At 41.8% G+C, this 27,163-nt stretch overlaps 1 protein-coding gene and 1 long non-coding RNA gene across 3 annotated transcripts in view; one reads left to right on the plus strand and one right to left on the minus strand.

The window, feature by feature from the left end:
• Positions 1-1,840: 1,840 nt before the first annotated feature.
• MXRA8 (matrix remodeling associated 8) overlaps positions 1,841-27,163 on the plus strand; it is a 34,863-nt gene continuing 9,540 nt past the window's right edge. The window contains exons 1-5 of one of the 2 annotated variants that reach the window (XM_032231810.1): positions 1,841-2,190; positions 17,837-17,860; positions 18,719-19,018; positions 21,183-21,284; positions 23,819-24,277. In XM_032231810.1, the coding sequence (XP_032087701.1) occupies positions 18,748-19,018; positions 21,183-21,284; positions 23,819-24,277 (832 nt within the window). In that variant the 5' untranslated portion in view covers positions 1,841-2,190; positions 17,837-17,860; positions 18,719-18,747. Of the gene's footprint in view, positions 2,191-11,565; positions 11,976-17,836; positions 17,861-18,718; positions 19,019-21,182; positions 21,285-23,818; positions 24,278-27,163 lie in introns of those variants that run through there. The other variant, XM_032231809.1, reaches the window with a different exon arrangement.
• On the minus strand, positions 5,823-17,407 carry LOC116518433. The gene is made up of 3 exons (XR_004256555.1): positions 16,710-17,407; positions 9,134-9,331; positions 5,823-6,303 (listed from the first exon to the last, which is right to left on the minus strand). It is a non-coding gene; the product is annotated as an uncharacterized LOC116518433 (long non-coding RNA).

The following is a 27,163-nucleotide window of genomic DNA, read 5'->3' on the forward strand; positions in this document are numbered from 1 at the left end:
TTATACAAGAATTTTGAAATGGAGCCTATTAACAGCCATCCTTACGGCAACCTTGCAATGTTGAATGTCTATTCGCAGATTGTTTAAAATAAATACATTGTGCTGGAGTTTCCTTTTAATAGTGATTAAAGGGATTTTTTTTTGTCTGCTGGCAGCCGGTTAGAAATATAGGTGGCTTCTGTCACTCTGTCAGAGGCTTAGAGCGCAAACCATCCACCCATGGAACAGAAGTTGCCTTTGGAAGTTGTGGGAGCTTCATCCCTGGAGGCTTTCAAGAGACTGGACTGCCACCTGTCAGAAATGGTGTGGGGTCTGCTTGGGCAGGGGGTTGGTCTAGATGACCTACTAGGTCCCTTCCAATTCTGTTAATCTGTATCTGCTCTGCTCCTGTCCCAATTTTAAGTAGTATTCAATTGTAAAGGTTGAGGTTAACTTCAGGCCCCCAAGAGAAGGCTTGGTGCAGGAAAACCCCATTGGGAATGTGGGGGCCAGGTTTTCTCATCCAATCAGGCTACCTTTGGAGATCCGTTGCAGGGATATTTTTGTGGCAGCGGGGGACATATTTTGGGCTACTTTTAAGAGCTTGTACTGTTTTGGGGCCAGATATCAAAACGTCCAGGAATCCTTAACTGCGACATTGCAGGATCTTCCCCTTGTGTTGTTCCCCCAGCACCAAATCCCCAAATCCAGCTTCTCGCTTCTCACTCTCCCCCCCCAGCCCCTTTTCCATCTCGTCTCCCAAGGATTCCTTTGAGGGGAAAAAAGGGGGGGGGGAGGCACGGGTTTGATGTTCTGCAACCTCCAACATGCCTTCATATTTGGATTATTCACACACTGCTGAACTTTTGGTACTCTGATGCAAAAGCCTCCCCTCTTCTCTCTCCCCTCCCCACTTTATGGGGGACTCCTGCTGGGACCGGCCCAGCCGCGGATCGTCTGCTCCAACCTCGAAATTGAAAACCCCCCGCCGCCAATTGCATCTACAGCAAAGCAAGAAAGGCTCCGGGCAAGCGGCGCCGCCGCCGCTTTCTCTTGTGCGCGTGCGCGAGGCTCGCCGGCTGAGCGGCCACCAGCGCCACCTACCGTTCTGCCGCTGCCTTTTTTTTTTCATTTCCAAACCACGCACGCCCCTCCTCGGTTCGCGCGCTTTAAGCGGCGCCGCCTCGGCCCCCACGCACGCGCAGTCGCCGCCTGTGGCCCGAGCGCGCGCTCTGGCGGGCAATTTTCAGCGTCGGAGTTTTGAGGCGCGTCTGAGCTCTGAGGGGATTTTATTTTATTATTATTTATTTATTATTTATTATTCTTTTATTAATAATTATTATTACTTTATTAATAATAATTATTACTTTTTAATAATTATTATTGCTCTATTATTAAGTATTGCTTTATTAATAATTATTGCTTTATTAATGATTGTTATTACTTTATGATTATTTATTGTTTTATTATTAATTAATTAATGATTATTGTTATTGATTATTATTGATTACTTTATTATTTTATTTTTATTTTTTATTATGTTTTGGGGTTTTTTTTGGGAACTCTAGGCCTCAAATCCTGATTGTCAAACCAGGATGCTGAGCTGAGGTGGTGTTGTTGTTGTTGTTTTGCAAAGCAGTGTGTTTGCAAAGCAGTGAGCCCCAGAATCGTTGATTGAGATGGGTGGCTGTAGAAATTGAACAAATACATAAAATTCAGTGATTTGAGTTGAAGGCGATGAGATTGTATCGGGATGGCGTGGGTATTTTTTTTTAAGGTGTGAAATAGCTAAATGGACATTTTAATAACAGCAGGAAAAAGTGAAGCATGATAAGATTAGGGGAATGTTATTCTCAGGCTGGAAAACTACATTATATAAAGATGACTCCGGCGTTTAGCCAAAGCATCCCTAATCAACAATGGGAGTATTTATCCCAAGCAGCAGCTGCCTGAGTCAGCTGAGTCCCGCAAATGAAAGCTCTGGAGTATCAGATAGGACTGGCTGGAATTGGTGCATCTAAACCATTTTTGTGCCTGAAGATGTCGGCTTCTGATCTTGACTCCAAAAAGCTGAGCTTTGGGGCTCCACCATCTTTGAGGAGGCTCCCACCGTATTCGGGGCCAATGGATACAAGCTCTGGATGATGGGTTGACTGGCTGGAACAAACACGACTTGACAGATTCTCTCTTCAATCCAAGGGTCGTTCAAAGGTAAGGCCATGTTAGCATTTTGGACAAATTGAGGCAGTAAGTTCATTAAGGTAGAGAAAGAGCCAAGGTGGTGCAGTGGTTAAATGCAGCACTGCAGGCTACTGCTAGATCAGCAGGTCAGCGGTTCAAATCTCACCGGCTCAGGGTTGACTCAGCCTTCCATCCTTCCGAGGTGGGTAAAATGAGGACCCAGATTGTTGGGGGCAATATGCTGACTCTCTGTAAACCGCTTAGAGAGGCCTGAAAGGCCTATGAAGCGGTATATAAGTCTACTGCTATTGCTATTGCTATTGCTATTGCTAAGTCCACAGCCAAGCCAAAGGGATGATTTCATTAAATTTCTTTAATTTAGTAAGGATGCTGTTTCCCAAGATCAAAATATCTTCATTCACCCATCATTTATATGCTGAGTTCTATAAGTATGTATCAATTCTTATCTCGATAAAAGTGGCATTCTTTATGGATGGTATGATAAAGTTGCATAGACAAAAAGAAAGGATAAATGTTATTCTTTGGTTAGCTTTTACAAACATAAAGGTCCAGGTAAAGGTCCCCCTTGCACATATGTGCTAGTCATTCCTGACTCTAGGGGGCGGTGCTCATCCCTGTTTGAAAGCCAAAGAGCCACCGCTGTCCGAAGACGTCTCCATGGTCATGTGGCCGGCATGACTCAACGCCAAAGGCGAACACGGTTACCTTTCCACCAAAGCTGGTTCCTATTTTTTCTACTTGCATTTTTTACTTGTTTTCAAACTGCTAGGTTGGCAGAAGCTGGAACAAGTAATGGGAGCTTACTCTGTTACGCAGTGCTAGGGATTCGAACTGCCAACTTTTCTGATCAACAGGCTCAGCATCTTAGCCACATTACCAGTATACTGTGTACAATAAAAATTGGCAAATGGAATTCTTTTTCACTTAATATTTTTACTTTATCCAATCTATTTTTATTTGAACAAATAAGTGCAGAAATACACCCACTCACATTTACATATGAAAAATTCGTGGATTGTGTGCGTATTTAACGTTAGCCATGGTTTTAACTGGTGGGAACAGTAGGGGGAGCCCCCACACAAAGTATTTGTAAAAAGCCCAGACAATCTGAGCTGAGCTGCAGAGGGCAGGTGATGTTCCCTTGATTCCTGGTGAATACATAGAATCTACCCAAATTTTTATTCATGCTAACAGTTTATAGCACTGTTGCCTTCTGGGAAGTTTTCCATTTCTTATCTGTAGCCTTGAACATTCCTGTTGCTTTCCCACCCAAGCACTATGCATATCTGGCCTTGCTGAGTTTTTAAGATTAGTCAAGAATGGGCAGCTTTTGCCACACAAGGATTAGCCCATCCTCAACTAATACACCTGATAGCTTCCAAGAAAACATCACACAAATCTTTCTGTCTATTGCAATTCTGTATGGCCCAATTCTTTTCATAACTGCATAAATGCTCAATTTTGGAACCATTCTTCACATGGTGAGCACACTTGGAACAATGTAATTTTTCCCCCCTGCAAAGCTGGGGAATTTGGGCAATGTATAGAAATTCCTCTATTCCCTCTTGTGATATATTTATAGAGTTGGAATGTAATTGTCTTGACTTTAATCCAGCGTTTCTCAATGTTGGCAACTTTAAGATGTGTGGACTTGAACTCCTAGAATTCCCCAGCCATCAGGCATTGCTATAATCTTTTAAATTGATTACAGAACTATTGTAGAGAAACTGGAATGTAGATATTCTTACATTTTGCTGGATCGCTTTTGTACTGTGTATACCCCCCCCTTTTTTTTTTCCATAACAAGCACCTGATGTACAAAACAGCCTCTCAACAAAATAAACAGATGGGCTCAGTTTGCCAACTTCTGGCTGGAAATTTACAAACAGCCCAGGAGTTCCAATTGCTCAATAATCTGTTAATGGAAACAAGAGGCATTTAGATTTGTGGACTCTTTTAAAAAAGCACTCATAATATATATTATGGTAGTTCTCTAAGAAGTACCTGCTCCCTTTTCATGAAATCTCCCGAATATATTTAATGCAGTCTGAAAGGTGGGCATAGAACTCAAATTTACTAGAATAGCAATTTGCAGCTTTCCTTGCTTAGATTTCATTAAATCTTCCATAAAACAACCCACTATGAAAATAGCAGCGAGACCAATTTTTATGAACATATGTAGTCTTTTCCAAGCATGTATTTAAGGCTATTGCCAATCCTAAAATAATGCCTTAGAGCAGGGGTCGGGAACCTTAAACACTCAAAGAGCCACAAAGGTCCTAACTGGAAGCCCCCCCCCCATTCAATTCTGGAGCTGACCTGAAATCCAGTTCCCCTACCATAGAGCCTCCTCCTAGCATGGCTTCCACTTTTTCCTCTACCTGTCCTAACCGAAAGCCCTATCAATTGTGGAGCCGACTGGTGACAGGGCGCCGGAGCAGAGAGATGCAAGAGCCACATGCAGTTCCAGAGCCACAGGTTGCTGACCCCTGCCTTAGGGTGACAAGCCTTAGAAGAATCAATAATTAAAAGAAAAGACAGGGAGGTCTCTTCATCTTACTGAATAAATATGATAGGAATAGTTAAATAGACAAAGGCAGAGTAAACTAAATGACTCAGGCAAATATTATACACATGCGGACACACATACTACCCAAACCCATGTAGTTTACTAAGCACTGCAACAGCAGACAATTCACTCTAATCGGGGTTTTTTAGATGGCTAAAGTGGGTTTGTTTTTATCTAGAAAGTGTCCAATTTCCTCATCCTAAACATCTATATAATTTGTAACAAATCTAAGAGAGTTCTGTTTACTTAGAAAAATACTACAGTGTAGCAGTGATCTAACTTGGAATATTCTTGAAATTTGTTTCCCCCAGTGTGGGCAGATCAGCAGCACAACGAGCTTGAATCACTCGAGTCCCTCTTAAAACCCAATCCAAATTTTGCTGGGCATCATTTCAGCGGGAACTGAATTTTGATGAGAACACCAGCAAAAGGAATGTTCTTGTTGGAATGATTTTTTTTCTATTTCTGTCCAAAGACACCAAAAAAGCCACCAGCTGTTTCTAAACCTTCTGGGACCATTTATATTGAAGGCATAAGCTTAAAGTTTTACTGACTTACCCTGACCCTCAGATTGTTTGTGAGATCCCCCTAGGGCACATGTACCACTGGCGGAGGTTGATTGCTTTAAAGCATATGGTAGCTGGAAGTAAAGGATAAGGGAATTAACAGGTTCATCACCAGCTCTGCCAACATTTGACTCCTCTCCATTAAGTATTTCTATTTATGCCCATTGTCTTCCAGATAATGGTAACTATGTGCCTATATTTACATTTTTCATCCTCCTCTCTCTTGATACTTTTCCTCTGTGTCTTTTAGAGTGCAAGTTAAATTGTACTGACAGTCTTTCATTAATTTCTTTGGCCAAATGTGGGGTACAGACTATTGCTGTGAATGAATAGGAAGTGTGTGGTTGTATGAGATGCAAAATTTATCTAGTCTTCCTTGCAAATTGAGGCCCACCAGCCTTAGGGTAAGGGAGCTGTGAATTCAGTACTCTGGTTATTGGACTCCAATCCATGATAATCCATTATCTCTTGCATGTGAGGGATTCCCTATCAAAAGGGCACTGATAGGTCTCTTTTCCAATGGCTTAGTAAACCTTTCATAATCTTTTTTTCCCCTCCCAGGAAGCAAGGCACTTCTTTGCTTCTAATTAAAAATAGCTTTTGTAGGAACTAGCAATTCATCAAATTCCAGGAAACAAATAAGGATATCACTGAGAAATCATAAAGGATAGTGGTGTGGAAACTTTGGCTCAAACTTTAAGGCTGTGTGGCCTCTCTTAAAGGAAAGCTAAGCAAAGGGGAAGAGTCATCAGCAAAGTGTGTAGAGGAGATTGGAAGAACAGGGAGAAAGCCAAAAGCAATGTGGTAATGGACTTAGTCTTGGTCTTCAGGGCAGTTAGTTATTTTAATATTTATTTCTGAGTCAAGTCCATTTCCTTTCTCACCATCCTGGTGATTTCATCCTGGGTGGGTGTAAAAGATACGATCTGCAAAACTTCAGGCAAAGTTGTTGTACAGGACCAGCATTTTGAACTCAAGTCATCTTGCCTGGGACAAAAAAAGGAGGAGGCTTAATTGCTGGGGAAAAGCCAGCTGGATACATCATCGAGTTTGTCAACCTGATAACTGTTCAGGCTTCTTAGCTTTTCCTTCCTTCCTTAGCATATGTAGCCTGAGACCATTGCAAAAGGCATGATGTCCAAATCTGAATCAAAACCAAACATAAGTTATGGAATAATGTGTGAGCCTATCCTTAAACCTTCCTCTTCAAAATCTAGAATGTCTGGGCTTAGATGATTAGAAACCACAAGATGTTTTTCCAACATTCCAGTCTAGTCTATGAGCCTGGAATTTCCTGATATTTTCCTTCCAAGTATGAGCTAGCCCTGCTTAGTCTTCTAAGATCAGGTTGGTTAAGTCCTGACACACCAGAGGTGGATACAAATGCAAAATGTGCCACCTGTGCCTTTTTCTCATGAATTCTTGAGTAAGCCATAAGGAAGAATATTCTAAAAATATGTCTAAAGGGCGGCTAAGCCTTGGCTGGAATTCTGAGAAATATTCCAGCTTCAATTACACTGTTGGTTTGGGGCACTTCTCCTTACCCGTCCTCAGCTTATTGGCCTTGTCCAGTCATCTGCCTCTTTGATTCAACATCTTGAACTTGGAGTCACACAGCTAAGAGATATTTATTCTCAAGATGAAACGTGCTAATTTCAGAGTTAAAATGGTATCCTGGTGGTGGTCCATCTCAAGGCCTTTACATTTGGCACTGGAATTCTTTAACCAACTGAACCATGCATAGGGTTTTTTTTTGCAGGCCAGGCATCTATTTTGATCTCATTTTTTTTTATAAAACACAGTGGTTTGGAAAGCCCAGGCAACTGTTAAAAACAATATTTTTAGGAGAGGTGTAACTTCTAACACAGCCACCGAAAAATAATTCTTTGGTCTTGTGGATGGATTGGGAACTCCTTCGTTTTTTTTGGCTCTCCAGTAAGCTGTGATAATGGGTAGGCTTACAAGATGGAGAGTAATTTAAAAGGGAACAAATATTTTCTTTCAAAGGACAGAGATGCCCCATGTGGTTTTGGAATGGAGGAGGTAGAGATGCTGTGGTTTAAAGCATTGGCAAAGCCTCCCCAAATCTGCTGGTCCAGAGTTTTCATAATTTCCAGCAAGTGGCTGGGAATTATGGGGCTTGATACCCAGCACATTTGGAAGCCAGCAGCTTGAGTAAAACTGGACCACATGGGTTGTTCTCACACAAAGCATGTTGACAGCTGACTTAAATCCATTTTCTGGCTTTACACAGCAGGTTGACTCATAAGGTAAACCAAAAGGTTGGATTGTGCAGCTACCTAACCACAAAAAAGCTAACCATGTTTAATAGGTTGTGCACATCAAATGCCACTATTGTCTCCAACTGAGGAAGTGTATGAACAAAGCCTTGGTGGCAATCTGGGTTTTCAAAATTTCTGGTAAACAGCATATTTCTTTTAAAAAATCACTTGATTGGCTTACTTTGGAAATATTATCTCCAAAACTGCTGGACAAGAGATGAGTAATAGAGCGTGGAATTTTACTTTCTGACTGTTAGGGAGATTTTGGAAGCAAAGCTGGTGGGATGAGGCCTCAATGATGCTGATTTGATTGCTCTGTTATTTCCTCCCAGTTCTTTGTCTCTGATTTATTCCGAGAGGAGACGTTTTTCCCCAAAAAAAGAAGAATCAGAAACATAAGAAATTACCTTTCATTGAGTCAGTCTATCTCGTTCTCTCCTGATTAGCAATTGCTCTCCAGGGTTCCATGTAGAATTTTTTTCTCATCTTTCCAGGAAATTGAACCCAAGACTTTTGGCATACAAAACGTATACCGTACTTGCTCTCATGCAGAATCTGATTGCAAGAATGGTGAGAGCTCATGTGGCCCTTTTTGTACCTTTGGTCAAAGGAATTCTTTCTGCAGTGAAACTTAGCCCATTCCCTTAAGCAGAAGGAATCAGTGTAAATGTTAAAGTCCGCTCATGAATTTCTATCAGGTTAAGCTGCTGTACATGTTCAAAGGATGTTTTTTATATTGATTTATAGACTTTTAAAAGAGATATACATACAGCTGTAAAACAAAGTGGTTAAAGAAGGACAGAAGATAATCCACTTTTTCTTTTCTTTTTTTCCTTTCCGTGGGTAATACTTTTGTATTATTGTTTTGGAACATTAAAAAAAAATCCTGGTGGAAGCTAATGTTTTTCTAAATGGTTCCTATTACTGCTGTTTTTATGAATTCCAGGAACTAAAACTGTAATGCTTGCCAGAAATGAAAAGCTGAGTTTTGAATGTATTACTCCATCCCATAAGAAATAATATGGAATATAGGAAAAATATTTTCTGTGTGCATTGAAAACCATAATCTATGTAAAACCTACTAGTAACTGGTGGACTAATAGGAAGATATCTCTGCTATTAAAGCCTCGTAACTTCTCTGGCTAATAATCAAGCCTGCTTTCCTGACAATATAATACAAACGGAGAAACTAATATGGGAATCCTAATATAGTAAATTGCCCAAGTCCAATTCCTAGATGTTTTTGGAGACAAAAACCATGATCAAATCTGTTATTGAGTCCATAGCAGGCATGCTGGGAGAGAAAGTCTCCTTTGAGCCAAAACTGTGATAGACGTTATAAATAAGAGGGTATTGCAAAGGCACCCTAAAGGGAGATGCAAAATTTGGTCTCTGACCAAGAGTCAAGGCTCAATTTAACAACATAATAAGGCTTTAGTCACTGACAGAGATGGAAAAGCCACAGGTGGCCACCCAGCAACAATTTCAAGCTTTCTACATGACAGAATGCCTTTGACTGTGCACAGAATCCTCACCTTTGGATAGCAGCAAGCAGTAATCACATGAAATGCGGCACAGGAGCTGTCAGCTGAGTTTTCTTTTGATTCGGGTGAGAATTTTCTGCGGAGACCTTAGATTTGCATCATGGCTTCTGTTCTGGTCCAGGTGGGCAGTCTTCCCGCAGGGACGGATCCCCCAAGTGTCAATTTGTAGGAGTGGGGGTAAACCAGGGTCTAGAGTAGGGAGCAATTAGAGCACAGAAAGACTTCTATAGCACAACATGTCCCCAATAGATTCCAGGATGGGTGAAGTCATGGGAGTAATAGCAGATTACGTCTAGCAGGCCTATAATTGTGGCTATATTTCAAGGGATGCCTTTATTGCACAAGCAACCCGCCCTGCCAGCAGCAGAACTGTGTTAACCCTGCTAGCTGGATTCCCTTTAGACGCCTGACTGAAGATTTGGGATACTAAGGTGCTGATAGAATATTGTTAAACCATATCCCAATTGCCCCAACATTCTGTTATTTGGTGAAGAATTTCCTCTACCAAGAAACCTTGATCATCATCATCGTTTAATAATCCCTTGCAGGGGTGGAGTCGGGGCAACTAAATGGTGCTAGGAGAGTATTTACTGGCTGGATGCCCTTCCTGTCCCCAGGGCGGAGTTTTGTTCAGCTGATATATTTCCCATTGTGCCCAGAGAGAGAAATATCTGCCTCTATCTAGGATTGAACTCACAGCCCCCCCCCCCCCTGATGGTGATGTGAGAGCTCCACCTCCAGGCCACCACACCACTCCTATCAAGAAACCTTAATCCTTTCTGCATAAAGGAAGGCATGGGGAAAAAATACTCCTTTGAGACCAAGGTCAACTCCCGTAAACTTTGTGGCTATATCCATGCTGTCTTCACTATGTAACGATTTGCTGCTGCCCTCTTCCAAGAAGTGTTTTGATGTCTTGCCTGGCTTGCAAGTCCTGTGATTATCTGATGCTCCCCCTTTCAAGGATTGATCAGATCCAGCACTACTTGGCATTTTGATATTAGCCAAAATGGTCAGAGTGCTTCAGTTTAATGACACCTGATCTGTAAAGTGCACGTAGATACCAGATTCCCACATGCCTCCTCGCTTCTCCCTGATGCTTTCAAATTCCTTCAGGCTTTTCTATTCTTCTCTTCTCCAGGATGAAATGGAGATCAGATTCAATTACGGTACTTCAGCCGAGTTAAAGGATGAATTAACATTACTGTCAGTTAAGTTAGTCTTTTTTTGTGGTGTAATGTGAGGCCATTGTTATAATGCTCATGTACCCTAGAGGCTTATACAAAGTCTTGGCTTTGCCATAAAGTTTACTCCAGATATGTTTTGAAAGAATTTTTGAGAGTCAGAAATATCATTGTCTGTTATTATGGAGGTCCAATGAGCAGTAACAATAAACATTATTTTGTAGGCTCTTTTGCAAAAAAAGAAAAGGTCATTGTGGACCTACTATCTCCTCTGGCAATAGCAAGGAAACAGTTCTTAGACCACAGAACATAGAATCATAGGGTTGGAAGGGATCTTGGAGGTCTTGAAGCTATGCTGGCTGGAGAATTCTGGGAGCTGAAGTCCACAAGTCGTAAAGTTGCCAAGTTTGGGGACCCCTGGGATAGATGGACCTTAGACTAACACGGTTCTTTTGAATGGAAAGAGCCAAAGCCTCAGTTTTGTAGCAGAATTGCTCAGAAGGTATTTTTCTGAAAGGTTCCAAGGGTATGTTTTGGGGAAAATATTTCTGCTATACACTCTCTGCCTATAATGTAGCTTTGATCTCCCTGCTTCTGATGTATAGATAAATTGGAATTCCATTATCTTAATGTCTGCACGTCCTTAAACGTTGTGGCGTACTTAATCTATTATTGGATTAAGAAAGATGCAAACAAAATGCTGAAATCCAAGAGAGTTTGTTTACAGAAAATGGCACTCATTAGGACATGCATCACAACCTGCATGTTGGCAAAAGCTGCAGAAGAAAGTCTGTTTCAGATTATAATGAGGTTCTGCGTATGTTAGTTTACAAACTGCCATAGAAATCTGAAAATATGAATTTATGAGTGAAAACAGATGAAATTAAGTCACACTGAATACTTAACGAAGTCACCTATCCCTGGAAGGTACAAAGACTTTAAGTCCAAATGTTTTATTCCTATAGAAATGTGGTCTAATAGGGATGTGTTGATAATATTAATTTGACCTTGTGTGATTCATGTTTTTTCAGAACTGTTTTGAAGTTGACAGCAAAGCCATCTAGAGTTGAGATGGACAAATCAAAAGAATAAACTTTTAAGAAAAGGAGGGAAACGGGGATAGTGAAAAGATATAGGGTGCAAGACAACATCTGGCAGAAAGTCAGCCTAAGCAGGAAAAAAGAAAACTGGATTCCGTAAATGCCCAGAAAATTAATACCATATATCCAAAAAGGGAGGTGGGTGGATGGGCGGAACTGTCTTTGAAACTTGGAGCTGTGAGGAGCAGAGCCAGCAAAACGTTACCAGGTTTTTAAAAAATCCCTGTTACATCAAAAGTCATTTAGGCTGTGTAAGGCTGCGGAAAGTTCAGAGAATATGTATGTTATGTAGAAGCTGAGCCATAGGATTGGACAGAGGTGGGAGGGCTGGCAAGCCAGAGAAAGAAAGAAAGAAAGGAGAAAGGAGGAAAAAGGCTGTGCTATGGAAAGAGGTTTGCTGTAGTGTATATCCATGTTTTGGGGCTGTAAACGGATGAGATCATAAGTGTTTTCAAGCAAGCAGCAAGGGGAAGATTTGAAGAAAAAGAAGGAAGAGAGACATGGAGCAGGCTAGCAAATTCCTTTTAGCTCTCTTGCTGGTTCTCCAGGGTAAGTGTGAAAAAACGGGGATTAATTTTCTTTGTGTGTCCTTGGCACGGCCCTCTTTCTTCCTCTTTTCTGCAAATGTTAGAATTTGCACATACTTTGGGAATGATATATGTGAATATGGAGTGGGTGGGTGGATTATCTTGGTTATTTTGAGGACTGTCCCATCTGTAGCACTTTCATGGGTTCCTCCATTGGAATGAGAATATGTTTTGTGAGTTTTGCACTGCTGAGAGGAAGAGTAAAATACAACTTTGCATGGATAGAATTTTATTGATTGGTTGGTCAGTTGGTTTTGGCTAAGAAGACCCTTAGCCACAATCTGGCTAAAAAAGTCAAGCTTGGCTCAAGTTTATTTTGGCCACTTTTGATGTATTAGATCTATTTTTTTAATGACAGCATGAAGCATATACTTTTATTAGATGCTGCCTTTCTGGTACAGCATATATGATAAGCAAAAGCTTATGTGGTACTTGTCTGTCAGCCAGCATAAACAGAGGAACATAATCAGTAAGGAAAAGTTAACATTATATTAGTGTCTGGTTGGTAAAACCTAGAACCTTAGTTTTCTATCAGTGAATGCAATTCTAGCTGCAGCTGCCTATTTGCAAAAGAGCTATCCACCAAGTAACTACGCTTTGCTGGAGGAAAAAAGTTTTTCCAAATAAATGTGAAGTATTGGTGAAAAAAGCAGCACATAACAAAGGGGAGAGAAGAAGTATTAAAATAACGTTTAAAAACAAGGCTCTTTAAATATTTAATAGTAGTAGTGGTAGTCAAATTGAATTTAGTTAAGTCACTGGAGATAGCTAATTTTAAGCAATTAGGTTGCTACTTATTAAAATCCTGATGTTATTTGTGATATATTGACTGCAACCCCGATAAAATCTTTACATTTTTTTTTTAAAAAAAATCTTGATGGTGAAGGAGGTACTTTAGAAAGATTTATTTATTTGATGCCTATAGCTGTCCATCTCAATCAATTATTCTGGGCAGTTTGCAATTCCAAAACTATAAAAACATCCGAAATATACACAGCAGCTGAGATAGTTAACCAATTAACATAAAAGCCAAGATCTGGGAAGACGGAATCTGCCAATGCAAGCAGATGTCTACTTTCAGATATACTGAATTCTTCCTTCAGTAAACAAAGAATTTGGGAGCATAAAAAAAACCCCTTCTCATAACTTCTGCCTTTTCTGCAGCAAAGATCCAGAAAAAAAACCTTTGCAGTCCTTGTTTTTATTTATTTCTTTATCAAAGAGACTTTTACATTTGCTAGAGATTATTTAAATCAAAATTGGACTTGTGATTAAGGATTTGGATCTATCGTAAACCAACAAAACCCTTTTATATTCAGCCATGGAAGTTATTTGTACTTTCTTCCTCCTTTCTGGGGCAAAGTATTGTGTTTGTTTTGTTTTAAAAGATGTTTGTGATCCTATCTAAAGTAAAAATAATTTCTAAGAATAGAAAAGTGGGTGAAGTTGTTGTGGTTGTCCTCTCCTCTTCATCCCAAGCATTTTTGTTTTCACCAAATATTATTTATTTTTATAATAAGAGGAATATGCAACTATTCAAACGGGAAATTCAGTTCAGTAGTAGTCTGATCACATCTCAGAATCAAATTTACTTTTTGGGCTGAATTGAAAAGTCAAACTCTATCAGAGACCACCTTCAAATTGATTTGACCAATTGTTTCAAAAATTCAGACCAAACCAATTGGACAGTCAGATCGGAATATCTGAATTGAATCAGATTGGTTTTCTAAATCAAACAGGATTACATCAATTGTCTGAATCACATCAATAGTGCAGAATTGATATTACCTGCTTCATGCAGATCTGGTTGAGAACTCCCTAAGCAGTTGGGTGGGGGGGATGTTAAATTTTCACTAATTTTTATCTGATCTAAATCTGTTGGTTTTTTGGGGCAATTAAAAAAAACTTTCAAAACTTTTTCCTACAATGAGAATGATCTCCCAACACAGCCTGCATTTTAAAAAAATCTTAAAGCTCAATTAAGACTAAAGTTTTTTTAATACCATACAGCATACAATGTTTGTACAGAGAGGAAATTAAGAGTGTAGTCTGACATTTTGGAAATTACCTGGCTGGATCAAAGGTGTCATTCTGTTACCTGGCAGGGCAAAACATCTGACCCGGACTCCCTTAGATTAGAAAGTCCCCCAGATATAAATGTAAAAAAGATATGAAGACTCTAGAAAGAGTGCGGAGAAGAGCAACAAAGAGGATGAGGGGACTGGAGGCTAAAACATATGAAGAAAGGTTGCAGGAACTGGGTATGTCTAGTTTAATGAAAAGAAGGACTAGGGGAGACACAATAGAAGTCTTCCAATATCTCAGGGGTTGCCACAAAGAAGGAGTCAAGCTATTCTCCAAAGCACCTGAGTGTTGGAACAAGAAGCAATGGATGGAAACTAACCAAGGAAAGAAGCAACTTAGAACTAAGGAGAAATTTCCTGACAGTTAGAACAATTAACCAGTGGAATAGAAGTTCCCTCCAGAAGTTGTGACTGCACCAACACTGGAGATTTTGAAGAAGACGTTGGATAACCATTTGCCTGAAGTGGTGTAGGGTTTCCTGCCTAAGCAGAGAGTTGGACTAGAAGACCTCCAAGGTCCCTTCCAACTCTTGTATTATATTATATTATAAATGTTTATGTAGTTCTCAACATACAACCATTCATTTAGTGGCTGTTTGAAGTCACAACAGCACTGGGGAAAATGACTTACGATCGTTTTTCACACTTACAACCATTGCAGCATCCCCACAGTCAAGTGATCAAAATTCAGATGCTTGGCAACTGTTTCACATTTATGACGCTTGCAGTGTCCTGGGGTCACGTGATCCCTTTTTGTGACATTCTGACAGGCAAAGACAATGGGAAAGCGAGATTCACTTGACAACTGTGTTGCTAACTTAACAATGGCAGTGAATTACTTAATAACTATGGCCACAAAGGTCGAAAAAGGCTCACTTAACAACTGTCTCACTTAGCAGTGGAAATTTTGGGCTGTAAGTCTAGCGCTGCCTGTACTATTCAGATGTTTCCTGTGGCCTTCCAGGTGTGGGACCAAAAAGTAAAGTGGAGGGGAGGATCCCTTGAATCTGTGAAATCAAATCTTTACTTTTCCTTCGTGCTGTGCCTTTAACATACCAGTTGTTTATTTCTGCCTAGATTGCCTAGCACGGAGTCCTGTTTCCCATAAGTGCGAAGTAGGGCATGAAAAGGACGGTATGCTTTTCTAAGCTGTCCCTGCATAAAAAATTCTGAGGTAGACTGCCAATAAAACCCGGGTCCTATTGCTCTAACGACCACAGAATTGCAGGCAAGAAGGTAGAAAGGTGGTAGCCTGATGCCTTCCCAGTGGGAGTTGTGTGTTTGTGGGGGAAATTGCCCACTTTGTTTTATAACCACCTGTTGGAAAAACATGTCCTTCTGGGTTCAGTTCCAAGTGGGGGGAAAAACACTGGAAACATGGAAGCTGCTTGGAAAGAGGGTTTAATGTGGGACAGGATCACATGGCTTGAGCTCCTGAACAGAAAAGGGGGATCACATGCTTCCGGATGTTGGGTGAAGAAAAAAAAGGGGGGGGCTGAAAGTCCCTGGTTTTATCCCCTCTCTGGCCTTTGATTTTGAACTTGTATTCTGATTGGTTGTCAGACTCTCCTGGGACCATGCAGGGGCAACATTGAGGCTGTGTTTTGAGTCCAAGTTGAGTCCTTGCTGGCTGATGTAATTTTCCCAGGTGCCTTGTGTTGAGTTTCTGTAGACGGATAATCCTACCTTTGCTATGTAGAGTAGACTAGGTCAGGCTTTAGTGGCAAAGGTGGTGGGGTGGGGGCAGGAAGCTCGAGGGAGCTACTTTGTCTTTAAAAACACATTTCTCCCTTTTCACATCCAGGGAAATATAAGATTCTGCCTTCTTAATATTTCCTAGGATATTTCATTCCTCTAGGAGAGGGGTGGGTGCTAACTTCCTACTACCCCTGAGTGCATTTTGTTTAAAAAAAACTACATTTACAGTCAGAGACCAAATAAAAACCGTTTCCTTTGATCTTCAACTAAGGTTGGCAATGCCAGCAGGTCTGGGGGGGGGGGGGGTCTGTTCCCTCTGCATTTAAATTTGGCAGAATGAAAAAAAGGGTTAAAAGGATCTATGCAATTCTGAGCAACATCTGATGAGTTTCCTGCTTTCTTTGGAAGAACAACCAATCTCTCTCTCTCTCTCTCTCTTTTCTTTTCCAAAAAATTTGTCTGCAGTTAAATCATTGCAATATGCAAGTCTATTCTTTGCATTCAACTGGGATAAATAAAGGGTGAACATTCCTCCCCAACCCCACAAATAGAGATACCGTGGAGAGGGTGTGCCCCAGGGTCACCTAGTTCCATCAGACTAATCTTGCTTAAACAGGAGTGAGTGCTCTTCAAATAGAGAATGTCCTCCCTGACATTCCTAACAGCACCCATTTAGCAAATCTTTTAAGAAATCACTGGGATATGTAGTCAATCAGAGCATGAAATTCACGCTTTGACGCTGGAACTTGGGCTGGTGATAGCTTCTCTTTCACGAAACAAGGAAAAAAGATTTGCCAAATGTTCCCTTGCTTTCCGGTCTTTGGGATGGAAATTTCAAGGACCTGCAGGATTCAGGGTTGTTGTTTTTTTAAATAGCAACCAGACTGACGGTTAAGGTTTACTTAAGGTGTTACCGAAAGCATCACCACCGATGGCTGTCCAGCGCTGAGTCCATTGCCTGTCTGGATTATTGCCCTCCAACCTTCTTAGTTCTTGTCAAGACTACAGCTTCGTTAATGTTTAACAGTAGCAAATCAAAAAGGGGATTAGATCCTGTGCGGCTGCTGCCTGGCACCACCACAGCAATGCCAAGGGTGCCATTTGGCCTCTCTCGAATGTTCACGGAAAGGGAAACTCTTAATATTTGCTGGTCCTGTCTTTTGAGCTCAGAGATCACCAATTATGAGAAATGGGGGGGAGAGCTTCACCTAGCCCAGGGCTTCTCAAACTATGGCTCGGAGCCCAGATAAGGCCCGCCAAAGCCATTAAACAGGCCCATGGGAGACCATGAGGCTGCCCCACCCACATCACCCCGCCTATGTGCCAGTCCCCACCTGCCTTCTGGAGGCCAGGGTGGCCAAAATTGGCCCCATTTTTTTCCTCTCTGGCTTCCAGAGAGAGGGAGGGAGGGAGACACACACACACACAAACAGAAGTCCCTCATACACACCTCAGGGCAGCCACATTCCTTCACTAACCTGCTTTCCACCCCAGGAGCAAAACAAAGTTTGTGTGTATTGCTTGGACTGCTAAATTGACCATGCCCACCTGGTCAGATGACCCCCCCCCCTAGCTACACCCACCTGGTCACACGCCCACCTAGCCATGCCCACCCAGCTCATCCACCCACCCACCCCCACAACAGTCTGAGGGATCATGAATTGGCCCCCTGTTTAAAAAGTGTGAGGACCCCTGGCCTTTTTATTTTCCTGCTTTGGAACAGCCACTGGGGATGGGGGTGGACAGAAGGTTGAAAAACTGCAGCAACTGTAAGGAAGCCCCTTTAGCTTTGTGCAATAATGCCCAGCTGATGGGAAGCCCCTTGTTGAGTGGTCTCCTGAGAGGAAAGATCTGCAGCCAAACCTCGCAGTAAGAGATCCAGTTCTTGAGGCCTGACAGATCACCCCACACCTACATCTAAGGTACTTCATCCCTTGGCTTTCTCTGAAATATACTTTCTAACCTGTGTAGGACTTGGCACTGGTGGCGGTCGTTGGTACTTTAAAATTGATACTAAAAACTTTCTTTTCTTCCATTTTAGAAACTGCTGTTCATCCATATTCTGGTAAGTGAGAATAAGACAGTAGCTTTACATTCCAGCATTTTTTTTAAAATAAGAGACATGCATTTCATACAATTCCCCCACCCCTTTTGTATACCAGTTGAATTATTGTCAAGTAGCAGAAATACCGTAGTGGATTTATTTAAAGAGATGGCTGCTTACTGGAAGCTGCCCATTGTTTTTCAGAATAATATATATATTTTAATGTGGATGTGATTCTCTCTGAAATGACCAGGCTGCCTCTAACCTTTGGCCAAGAAGAGGTTTTCCCTTTTGGTTGCGGTGTCAGGAGCTGAGCCTGGATCTCTTGTGTGCCTTGTGCCATGGCTCAACGAAGCCTTTGCATGAACCTCTTGGCCTGTTGCCCTGCCCTTGCCTCCTTCGGCTAGAACAAGGATCGGCAATCTCTGGCTCTGGAGCCGCATGTGGCTCTTTCATCCCTCCGCTGTGACTCACTGTCACTGCCACAATTTTGAGAGGAGCTTCCATAACGTGGGGTAAGAAGCACGATGCACCAGGAGGAGACTCTATGGCAAGGGGCAGATTTTCCGGTCAGCTCCACAATTGATAGGGCTTTTGATTAGGACAGGTAGAGGAAAAAGGATGCCACGCTAGGAGGAGACTCTATGGTGAGGGAACTGGACTTACGGTCAGCTCCAGAATTGAACAGTGGGGATTCCAGTTAGGACCTTTGTGGCTCTTTGTGTGTTTAAGGTTGCTGACCCCTGGGCTAGAAGGAGCAGAGAGGCCATCTCCTCCCTGACTTTCGTTAGGTTTCACATCAATATGTCAATGGACGCTCCCATTTTCAGTGGAAGGCCTCTCTTATTATATACCTCCTTTCCTTTCTTCCTGTTGCAGTCCCAGCGGATGCACCTAATCTGGAAAGTATGGTGGTGTCCGTAGTAAACATCACCGCCAAGGAAGGTTCCCGGACGGTTCTCACTTGCAAGAGCTACCGGATGGTCTGGACTCAGGACAATCTGAACGATCGCCAGCGGGTGGTTCATTGGGATCTCTACAGAAGCCAGCAGTCTGTGGAGAGGCTGTGTGACATGTACTCTGCCGGGGATCGGCGGGTCTACCACACGTACAACCAGGGGCGGATCTCCATGCCCGAAAACGCATTTACGGAAGGCAACTTTTCATTGATGGTCCAAGGTAGCTGCTACCCTGCATACATCCATTAACCTTCTTTTTTCTAAAAGTAGAGTGTGGATTTATTCATTTACTTTAGAAAAAAAGTAGTTTCCAAAAAGGCTTGCCATAGTAATCTTAACCACAAAATCTAGAGAAAATTGTTTCAATTAAGATTATTAATTTAATCTTTCTCTATATATAAAAAAACAGCTTTGTGTGTGTGTGTATGTGTGTGTGTTCCAATATAATTCTGGAACACCTCGAGCAATTTCAACCAAACTTAATGCACAAATGACTTACTTTGTCGAGAAAAATACTGTAGGGGTAAGACGCCCCTAACACCCCTTGGGGTGTGTGTTCTGTTAAGATGCAACCTGTTGTGCCTTTAAATGACTTCTACTGTACAGTACAGTGGAGTTGCCATGTTAATGGTTTCACAATACTCCACAAGGGGGCTCCCTCTGGTAAGGGGAAAAAGACATTAGAAATTACGTTTGGTTTGGACATTTTCCCCCTATAAATAAATATGCGGGCAACGCCAGGTTATCAGCTAGTGAAAAATAAAAACGCAGCAGGGTGACTTGTTCTCAGATGCCAAATATTTTCAATTCCTCCTTTGGGGCTCCTTCTTCCAAATGTGCCCACTGAAGAGCCTCATTTCCACCAAAGGAAAATATTGGCCCTCTCTGTGATGCAGTACATACCAGTGGGTTCCTTATAAACACTGAGTTTATTAATATATAATGCTGAGGTTAGTTGTGGGTTTAAAAGTTAAAAAGTGACTCTTACTGACTACATGGATTATGGCAGGTAATTTCCTTAGCCCCAATAGTTTGCACTTGCTGTCAGCTACAGGTTTCTCTTTTCCTTCCCAATTTTGCCTATGGCTGTGATCTCTTGGTGATGCCCTATCCAAGGACCAATTAGATCCAACCTTGCTTATCTTTTTTCAAGTTCTGCCAAGATCACTGCCCAATTCACCAGCCTCATGACCCGAAACATCACTTTAGCTTTTTCCTTTTAGTTTGTTCCTTTGTTTTGCATTGCAGATAGTAGTTCTCACCCTTCAAATTGCTTATTCTCTAAAATGGCAGAAAGGGGAGATTTGTAACCAGAAGGAGGGTTTTCCTAACGTTTCACTGTAGAAGAGACTTTCTGGAGAGCTGGCAAGTTCCCCTCACGGATGTTTAAAATCAGAAGTGCATTTGTTTTGAATACTTATAGTTACAGGATTCCTTCACTGCTATAGATTGGACTTACTAAACTGGCAAGAATAGCCGACACCCTAGAAGATAGGCTCAAGATCCAGATGGATTTTGACAGAATTGAACACTGGGCCCTATCTAACAAAATGAAATTCAATGTAGAGAAAAGTTAAGTCCTACACTTAGGTAAGAAAAAACAAAACGACATATATAAACTGGGTGAAACCAGGCTTAATAGCAGTGACTGTGAGAGGGATCTTGGAATCTTAGTGGACAACCAGCTAAATAGGAGCTAGCAGAGTGCAGTAGCAGCCAAGAAAGCCAATGCAATCCTAACAGAGGGATACAATCAAGATCAAGTGAGGTATTAATACCACTCTATAAAGCCCTAGTAAGACCACTGCATCCACTTTTGGTCACTATACTAGAAAAAAGAGGTTGAGACTCTAGAAAAAGTGCAGAGAGGCGCAACCAAGATGTTGAGGGGGCTGGAAACTAAAACATCTGAAGAACGGTTGCAGGAACTGGGCCTGGCTAGTCTAGAGAAGTGAAGGTCCAGGGGAAACATGATAGCAGCCTTCCAATATTTGAAGGGCTGCCATAGAGAGGAGGGGAGTCAAGCTATTCTCCAAAGCACCCGAAGCTGCCGGATAAGGAACAATGGATGGAAACTGACGAAGGAGAGATTCAGCCTAGAAACAAGGAAGAACTTTCTGACAGTGAGAGCAATCAACCGATGGAACAGAAGTTGCCTTCAGAAGTTGTGGGGAGCTTCGTCACTTGAGACTTTCAAGAAGAGATTGGACTGTCATTTGTCAGAAATGAAGTAGGGTCTCCTGCTTGAGGGGGGGTTGGACTAGATGACTTATAAGGTCCCTTCCAACTCTGTTAATCTGTTAATAATTTATCTTCTCCCTGTTGTTCTGATATCTAGTGATCTAAACAATCTCCTTCTCTTCCTCTTTATTCCCCTAATCAAGACGTTGCTGAGAGCGACCAAGGGATTTATTCCTGTAACCTCCACCACCATTATTGCCATCTGTATGAAACGGTGCAGCTGCAGCTTGAGGTCACAGAAGAAGGTCAGCAGTTTGGGAGGGGGGGGGAATGGGAGGAATGTACGAGTGGGAATCAACAGGAGGGGGAATGTGCACGTGGCTTGTCTCTGCAACTTTATTTTTTGCTCCCCTTCGGTGTTTTTCTCAGTCATTAAATCATGTATCCCTGTTTGAAGCAATTTTGGAAAGGGGCCTTTCTACTGTTCAGCACGGAGCAAATGAGAAGCCTGGGGAGTTGTAATTTAGATGTTTGCGGCCAACCAAGCATTTCCCGTCACAAGGCTGCAGAGAAAAGGCCTGGAAGACTAAGATATGCTTTTGTTAGTGAAAAAAAATGCGATTTGCAATTTTTGGGGGGGGGGGGGGGGGAGAAAACCTTTCCTTTCAATCTCTGATGAGAAGTAATCTTGCTCTGATTGAGAAAATAGAAATATATCGATGCCTGAGCTGACCCTGTCATTATGCTCTTAGGGATCCTTGTTGGATTTCTCCCCCTTTCCTCCCCCCCACCCCGCCTTGTGTGTGTAGATGTAGGATTTAGGGCCAATGCAATCTCTTTGGCTGGATCCAGGAAAATTCTTACGTTTTGTGTTCTTAATGAAATTTTCTCTATGAGATTCTTACCAAGCAATGTCATTTGTAGACGGGAGGGTGGGTGTTTTTTTGGGGGAAAAATTATCCCCAACTACAGACACCCCACAAAGGACATTTTAAAAGAATTTTCCAAGAGCTTCAATACAAGGAAGCAAAGAAAATCTACAATTTTCCTATTTTGGAAAGACTGGACTGGTTTGATGAAACTCAGATACTTTAGCCACCTAATGAGAAGGAAGAAGGACTCCATGGAGAAGAGCCCAATGCTGGGAACAATGGAGGGCAAAAGAAGAAGGGGACGGCAGAGAAGGAGGTGGCTGCATGGAGTCATCGAAACAGTCAGCGTGAGCTTAAATGGACTCCAGAGGATGGTAGAGGACAAGAAGACCTGGAGGGATGTTGTCCATGGGGTCACAATGGGTCGGACACAACTTCACAACTAGCAACAACAAATACCTTATATTGGAATAGGATGCATCTCATTAGAAAGATAGAGCACTTCCTAAAAATTGCATTTTATATAAACAGCAAGCCTGCGAAGTAAGTTCAGCTGAGAGTTACAAGAGCAAGAGACCAATCAGCGACATGCCTGATATGGGACCAGAACTTTTTGTTTTTTGTGCATTTGATGCACTGGAGTTAGTCAGATTTTTATTTATTGAATGTTTATTAGATATTTTTGTGGCAATTCCTTTTTATGTCAAAGTTACAACACACCATTTGTACAGTCCCTCTGTCCTTCTGTGCAAAGCAGAAAAAAAACAAGGCAGACAATCGCCATCTGGATTTTGTCCTAACGAAGCCAGTGATGGAGACCAAGATACCGCTTAATGGACAATTTGGCTTGGCTGGCTGATGTTTAAAGCCAACTTCAGAATGTATGTTGACTCCCACATCCTCCCCTCAAAGAATCGGTAGAGAGAGTTGGAAAACCATGATGGATCTAGGTTTTATAAAGACTTAAGCAAATCCGTTCTGCCTTTGTACTTGCTTTTGCATTCTCCCTGACATCCAATTACTTCTTTATTAAAATTGCCTGCCGCCTATCTCTATGAAGTGACACTGGGCAGCTTATTATTGTAGAAAACATACTCTGAACAATATGGGCTGTGAAGGGTTCTAATTCTGTCTCGATGAGAACTGGAGGGAACAGTATGAAATGGCATTGTAGGAGATGACCAGGCAAGCCCAAGGGAGGGGTCAACTATATTAGTCGGGAATCCCTTCAGGCCCACAAGAGATTTAAGAAGAGGGAGTCAAACTATTCTCCAAAGCTCCCGAGGGCAGGACCAGAAGCAACGGGTGAAAACTAATCAAGGAGAGAAGCAACCTAGAACTAAGGATAAATTTCCTGACGATGAGAATAATTAACCAGTGGAACAACTTGACTCCAGAAGTTGTGAATGCTCCAACACTGGAGGTTTTGAAGAAGAGATTGGACAACCATTTGTCTGAAATGATATAGGGTTTCCTGTCTAGGCAGGGGGTTGGGCTAGAAGACCTCCAAGGTCCCTTCCAACTCTGTTATTCTATTCTATTCTATTTAGGTCCAGCCAGAGGTTCGGACCAGTTCACCCCAACCGGTAGCGAAAATTGTGGGTGGCCACCCGGCCTGGCTCTACACCATCCTATTTTTGAACCTGGGCACATGCACAGAAGGCGTGTGAGCGAGTAAAGCATATACATGGAAGGCCGGGCTCATGCACGGAAGGTGCCGATGGCAAACTGGTGGTGACAAAATGTGCAACCCGCCACTGAGTCCAGCCCACCTTGAATTCCTTCGAATTTTATCTACTGCCAATTTGCTTTGACCCTTTGTAGTTCAGATTCTTGTACAGAGCTTAAGTTTGCAATAAATCTTTCCCTTCATTTGAACTGCCCGATTTCACAAATTCTCTGGCATATCACAAGCCTCCCCACCAGCAAATTTATTCTTTTCTCTTGTGTTTGTGTGGTTTCTACAGCCGGGGAAGTCCAGAACTACTGGGATGGAGAGAAAGTGGTGGTCGTTGCCCTGAAAGGCAGTGCGGTGATCCTTCCTTGCATCAACCGGAACCAGGTTTGGACCGGACGAGATGAGGAGGAGGATCAACAAGTCGTCCACTGGGACAGGCAGCCCCCTGGGGTGCCTCACGACCGGGCCGATCGGCTTATTGACCTGTATGCTTCTGGCGAAGGCCGTTTGTACGGGCCTCTCTTCCTCCGGCAAAAGATGAACATCAATGAGAAGGCCTTTGCCCTCGGTGACTTCTCCCTGAGGATCTCATCCTTGGAGGCCGCGGATGAAGGGATCTACTCCTGTCACCTGCACCACCACTACTGCGGGCTCCACGAACGGAGGATCTTCCAGGTCTCAGTGGCTGAGCCAGAACAGGAAAATAAAGTGGTGGTGAATCTCACACGCCCCAGTCCCCCAGCACCAGGTAAGCAATTGACCTACCCGTATTTTTCGGACTATAAGATGCACCAGAGTATAAAACGCACCAAGATTTTGAAGAAGTAAATTTTAAAAAAAGTTTTTGCACTCTGCAGGCCTCCATTTTTGTGAAGGGGGCGGGGTTTCAGGAGGCTAAAAATGCTGCATTGAGCGTATAAGATGCACTCAGATTTTCACCCTCTTTTTGGGGGGTCTTATACTCTGAAAAATATGGTACTTATGCAATTAGCTTAAAGCATAATTGATAATTGATGTCTTAACAAAAAGGATGGTCTCTCTCATCCAAGAAGCATTTTTAAATTCCAGACGTTACATTCCAAGGACTGATGTGGGGAAAAAAATTGGACTTGCTAATTCCAAGTGCTTTGGGGAATAAAAGTATGTTTTAGGGCCGATTTTTAATTGAGGTAGTAGCCAGTTTTATTGCATTGTACTTTTCTTGCCTCTGAACCAAGGAGTCAGTTTTTCCATCTTTCTAAGATTAACTTTTTTTCTTTAAATCAACAGATAGAGGCGGGGAAAACCCTGCAACTTTAATAAACAAAATGCCTAACAAATAAAGAGAACAAACCTATCAGGCATAGTCCATTGTTTATTAACAATCTAAAATATTTATTGCTTGTTTAATATTTATTCCCTGCTTAATAACATCCCTAGCAGTGCTGCTATGAATTTTTTAAACGGCCCAGTACTGCTAGGTTTTAGCTCTTCGAGGGATTCAGAGAGGATGCTGAGAAAATCTCAGGGACCATATGGCAGATCTTTCCAACCAAGCTCCTTCTAAATGGCTCAGGGCAACTCTCTTCACAGCATGGTGGACGGGGACAATGGGACAGGCCCTAGAGGGGAGAAAGCTATCATTGCAGCAGCAGTCTTAAAGAGTGGGATGCACTTCTCTTTCTGGGCTCTTCTAGAGACATGGTTTGTTGAGGGTTGCAATCAGAAAAGTAACTATCATTGTGTTGTACCTTATGATTCATGACAAATGTATCTTGTCTTTTTGTGTACACTGAGAGCCTATGCACCAAAGGCAAATTCCTTGTGTGTCCAATCACACTTGGCCAATAAAGAATTTTATCCTATCCCTATCCCTATCCCATTCCTATCCCATTCCTATCCCATTCCTATTCTATTCTATTCTTTCCATATTCTATTCTATTCTCTATCCTCTATTCTATTTTCCATATTCTATTCTATCCCTATCCTATCCCATTCTCTATTCTATTCTATTCTATTCTATTCTATTCTTTCCATATTCTTTCCATATTCTTTCCATATTCTATCCTATCCTATCCCATTCTCTATTCTATTCTATTCTTTCCATATTCTTTCCATATTCTTTCCATATTCTATTCTATTCTCTATCCTCTATTCTATTTTCCATATTCTATTCTATCCCTATCCTATCCCATTCTCTATTCTATTCTATTCAATTCTATTCTTTCCATATTCTTTCCATATTCTTTTCATATTCTATTCTATTCTCTTCTCTATCCTCTATTCTATTTTCCATATTCTATTCTATCCCTATCCCTATCCTATCCTATCCCATCCCATTCTCTATTCTATTCTTTCCATATTCTTTCCATATTCTATTCTATCCTATCCCTATCTCTATTCTATTCTATTCTATTCTATTGAACTTGGCAAGGCAAACCCAGCCATTTCCCTTTTATTTCATTTACCTTGTAAATATAACTCCCAGGATCACTCTGAAGGCATTTCCTTTTCCCATTTCAATTATAAGCTGATAATGACTTTTGGTGGCTCCTGGGGGCATCATAATTTGGAGTTTCAAGGAAGGCACAGATGACCCTGGACCTCGGCCTGGTTTCAAGGGGACAAGTCACAAGTCTGAGAGTCCAATTGCCATTTGCAAACGAGAAAGCAGAGGAATTGTTTGACCCAGTTTCTGAGCTGCTCCGCTCGTCTCTCTTCTTGCAGCTGCAACCAGGAAATTGGTCCCAGATCCCCAAGAACTTCTTTCTATCTTTTGCAGAACACTTTTTTTTTCCTTTTCAGCTAACTCAAGACTTCCGTTGGAAAATCCGTTCAAAGAAAACTCACTAACTCACTATTTGCAAGGATCTTTCTTTAATCGCAGAAGTTCAGTTGCTTCCTCAAACTCTCAAACTCTGGGAGGAATATACTTTTTGTTCCAAAGAGAGGAACGAGAAGCTTCTCCTTGGATTTTTTAGTGTCAGGCATAGTTCCAAGATTTGGAACCCTTTCCAACAGGAAATTTTATTCTGCTTACAAGATCAACATGGCCTACTTATTTTCACTCCGCCTTCCATCAAGATCTGCTGTTAACTCTTTGAGGCTCTGATTTTAAGTACAAGGTCACTCAGATTCCTATTCTTTTTTCCAATCAGAATTTTGGTGTGGATTGCAGGATCATTGCTAGGCTGCCTTTAAATATATGTGGCAGTTTGTTCCCTGGATTTTGTTATCTGCTTCTCCTCCGTTATCTCTCTCTAAATGTGGCTGCTCAGCAATGGTTTGTCCAAGGTAGATTTGCTTTGCATGTGGAAGTTTCATTACAAATCCTCAGAGTTTTATGAATTCCTTTTATACATACATACATATATAATTTACATATGAGTATATCAAACACAGTGTGACAGTCCTGGCATTCCACCCGCCATAGAAATCAAAAACAAATAACAAATATACTACTTACACAATGCTGTCATACAATTATTTTTGACCAATGTATTCATTCTAATACATATATAATTTCAGGTCTACTTAGACTAATTTTTTCGTGTTCCTTCTCCCACCTCGTGTTTCCAGCCATTGATAAAATCTATTCCATGCATCATAATATTCTGTCTCTCCTTTGTGTTTTAATTGTAACGTTAGTCTATCC

Source organism: Thamnophis elegans, chromosome 15 (assembly GCF_009769535.1).
Source record: "Thamnophis elegans isolate rThaEle1 chromosome 15, rThaEle1.pri, whole genome shotgun sequence".
NCBI classification, from domain to species: domain Eukaryota; kingdom Metazoa; phylum Chordata; class Lepidosauria; order Squamata; family Colubridae; genus Thamnophis; species Thamnophis elegans.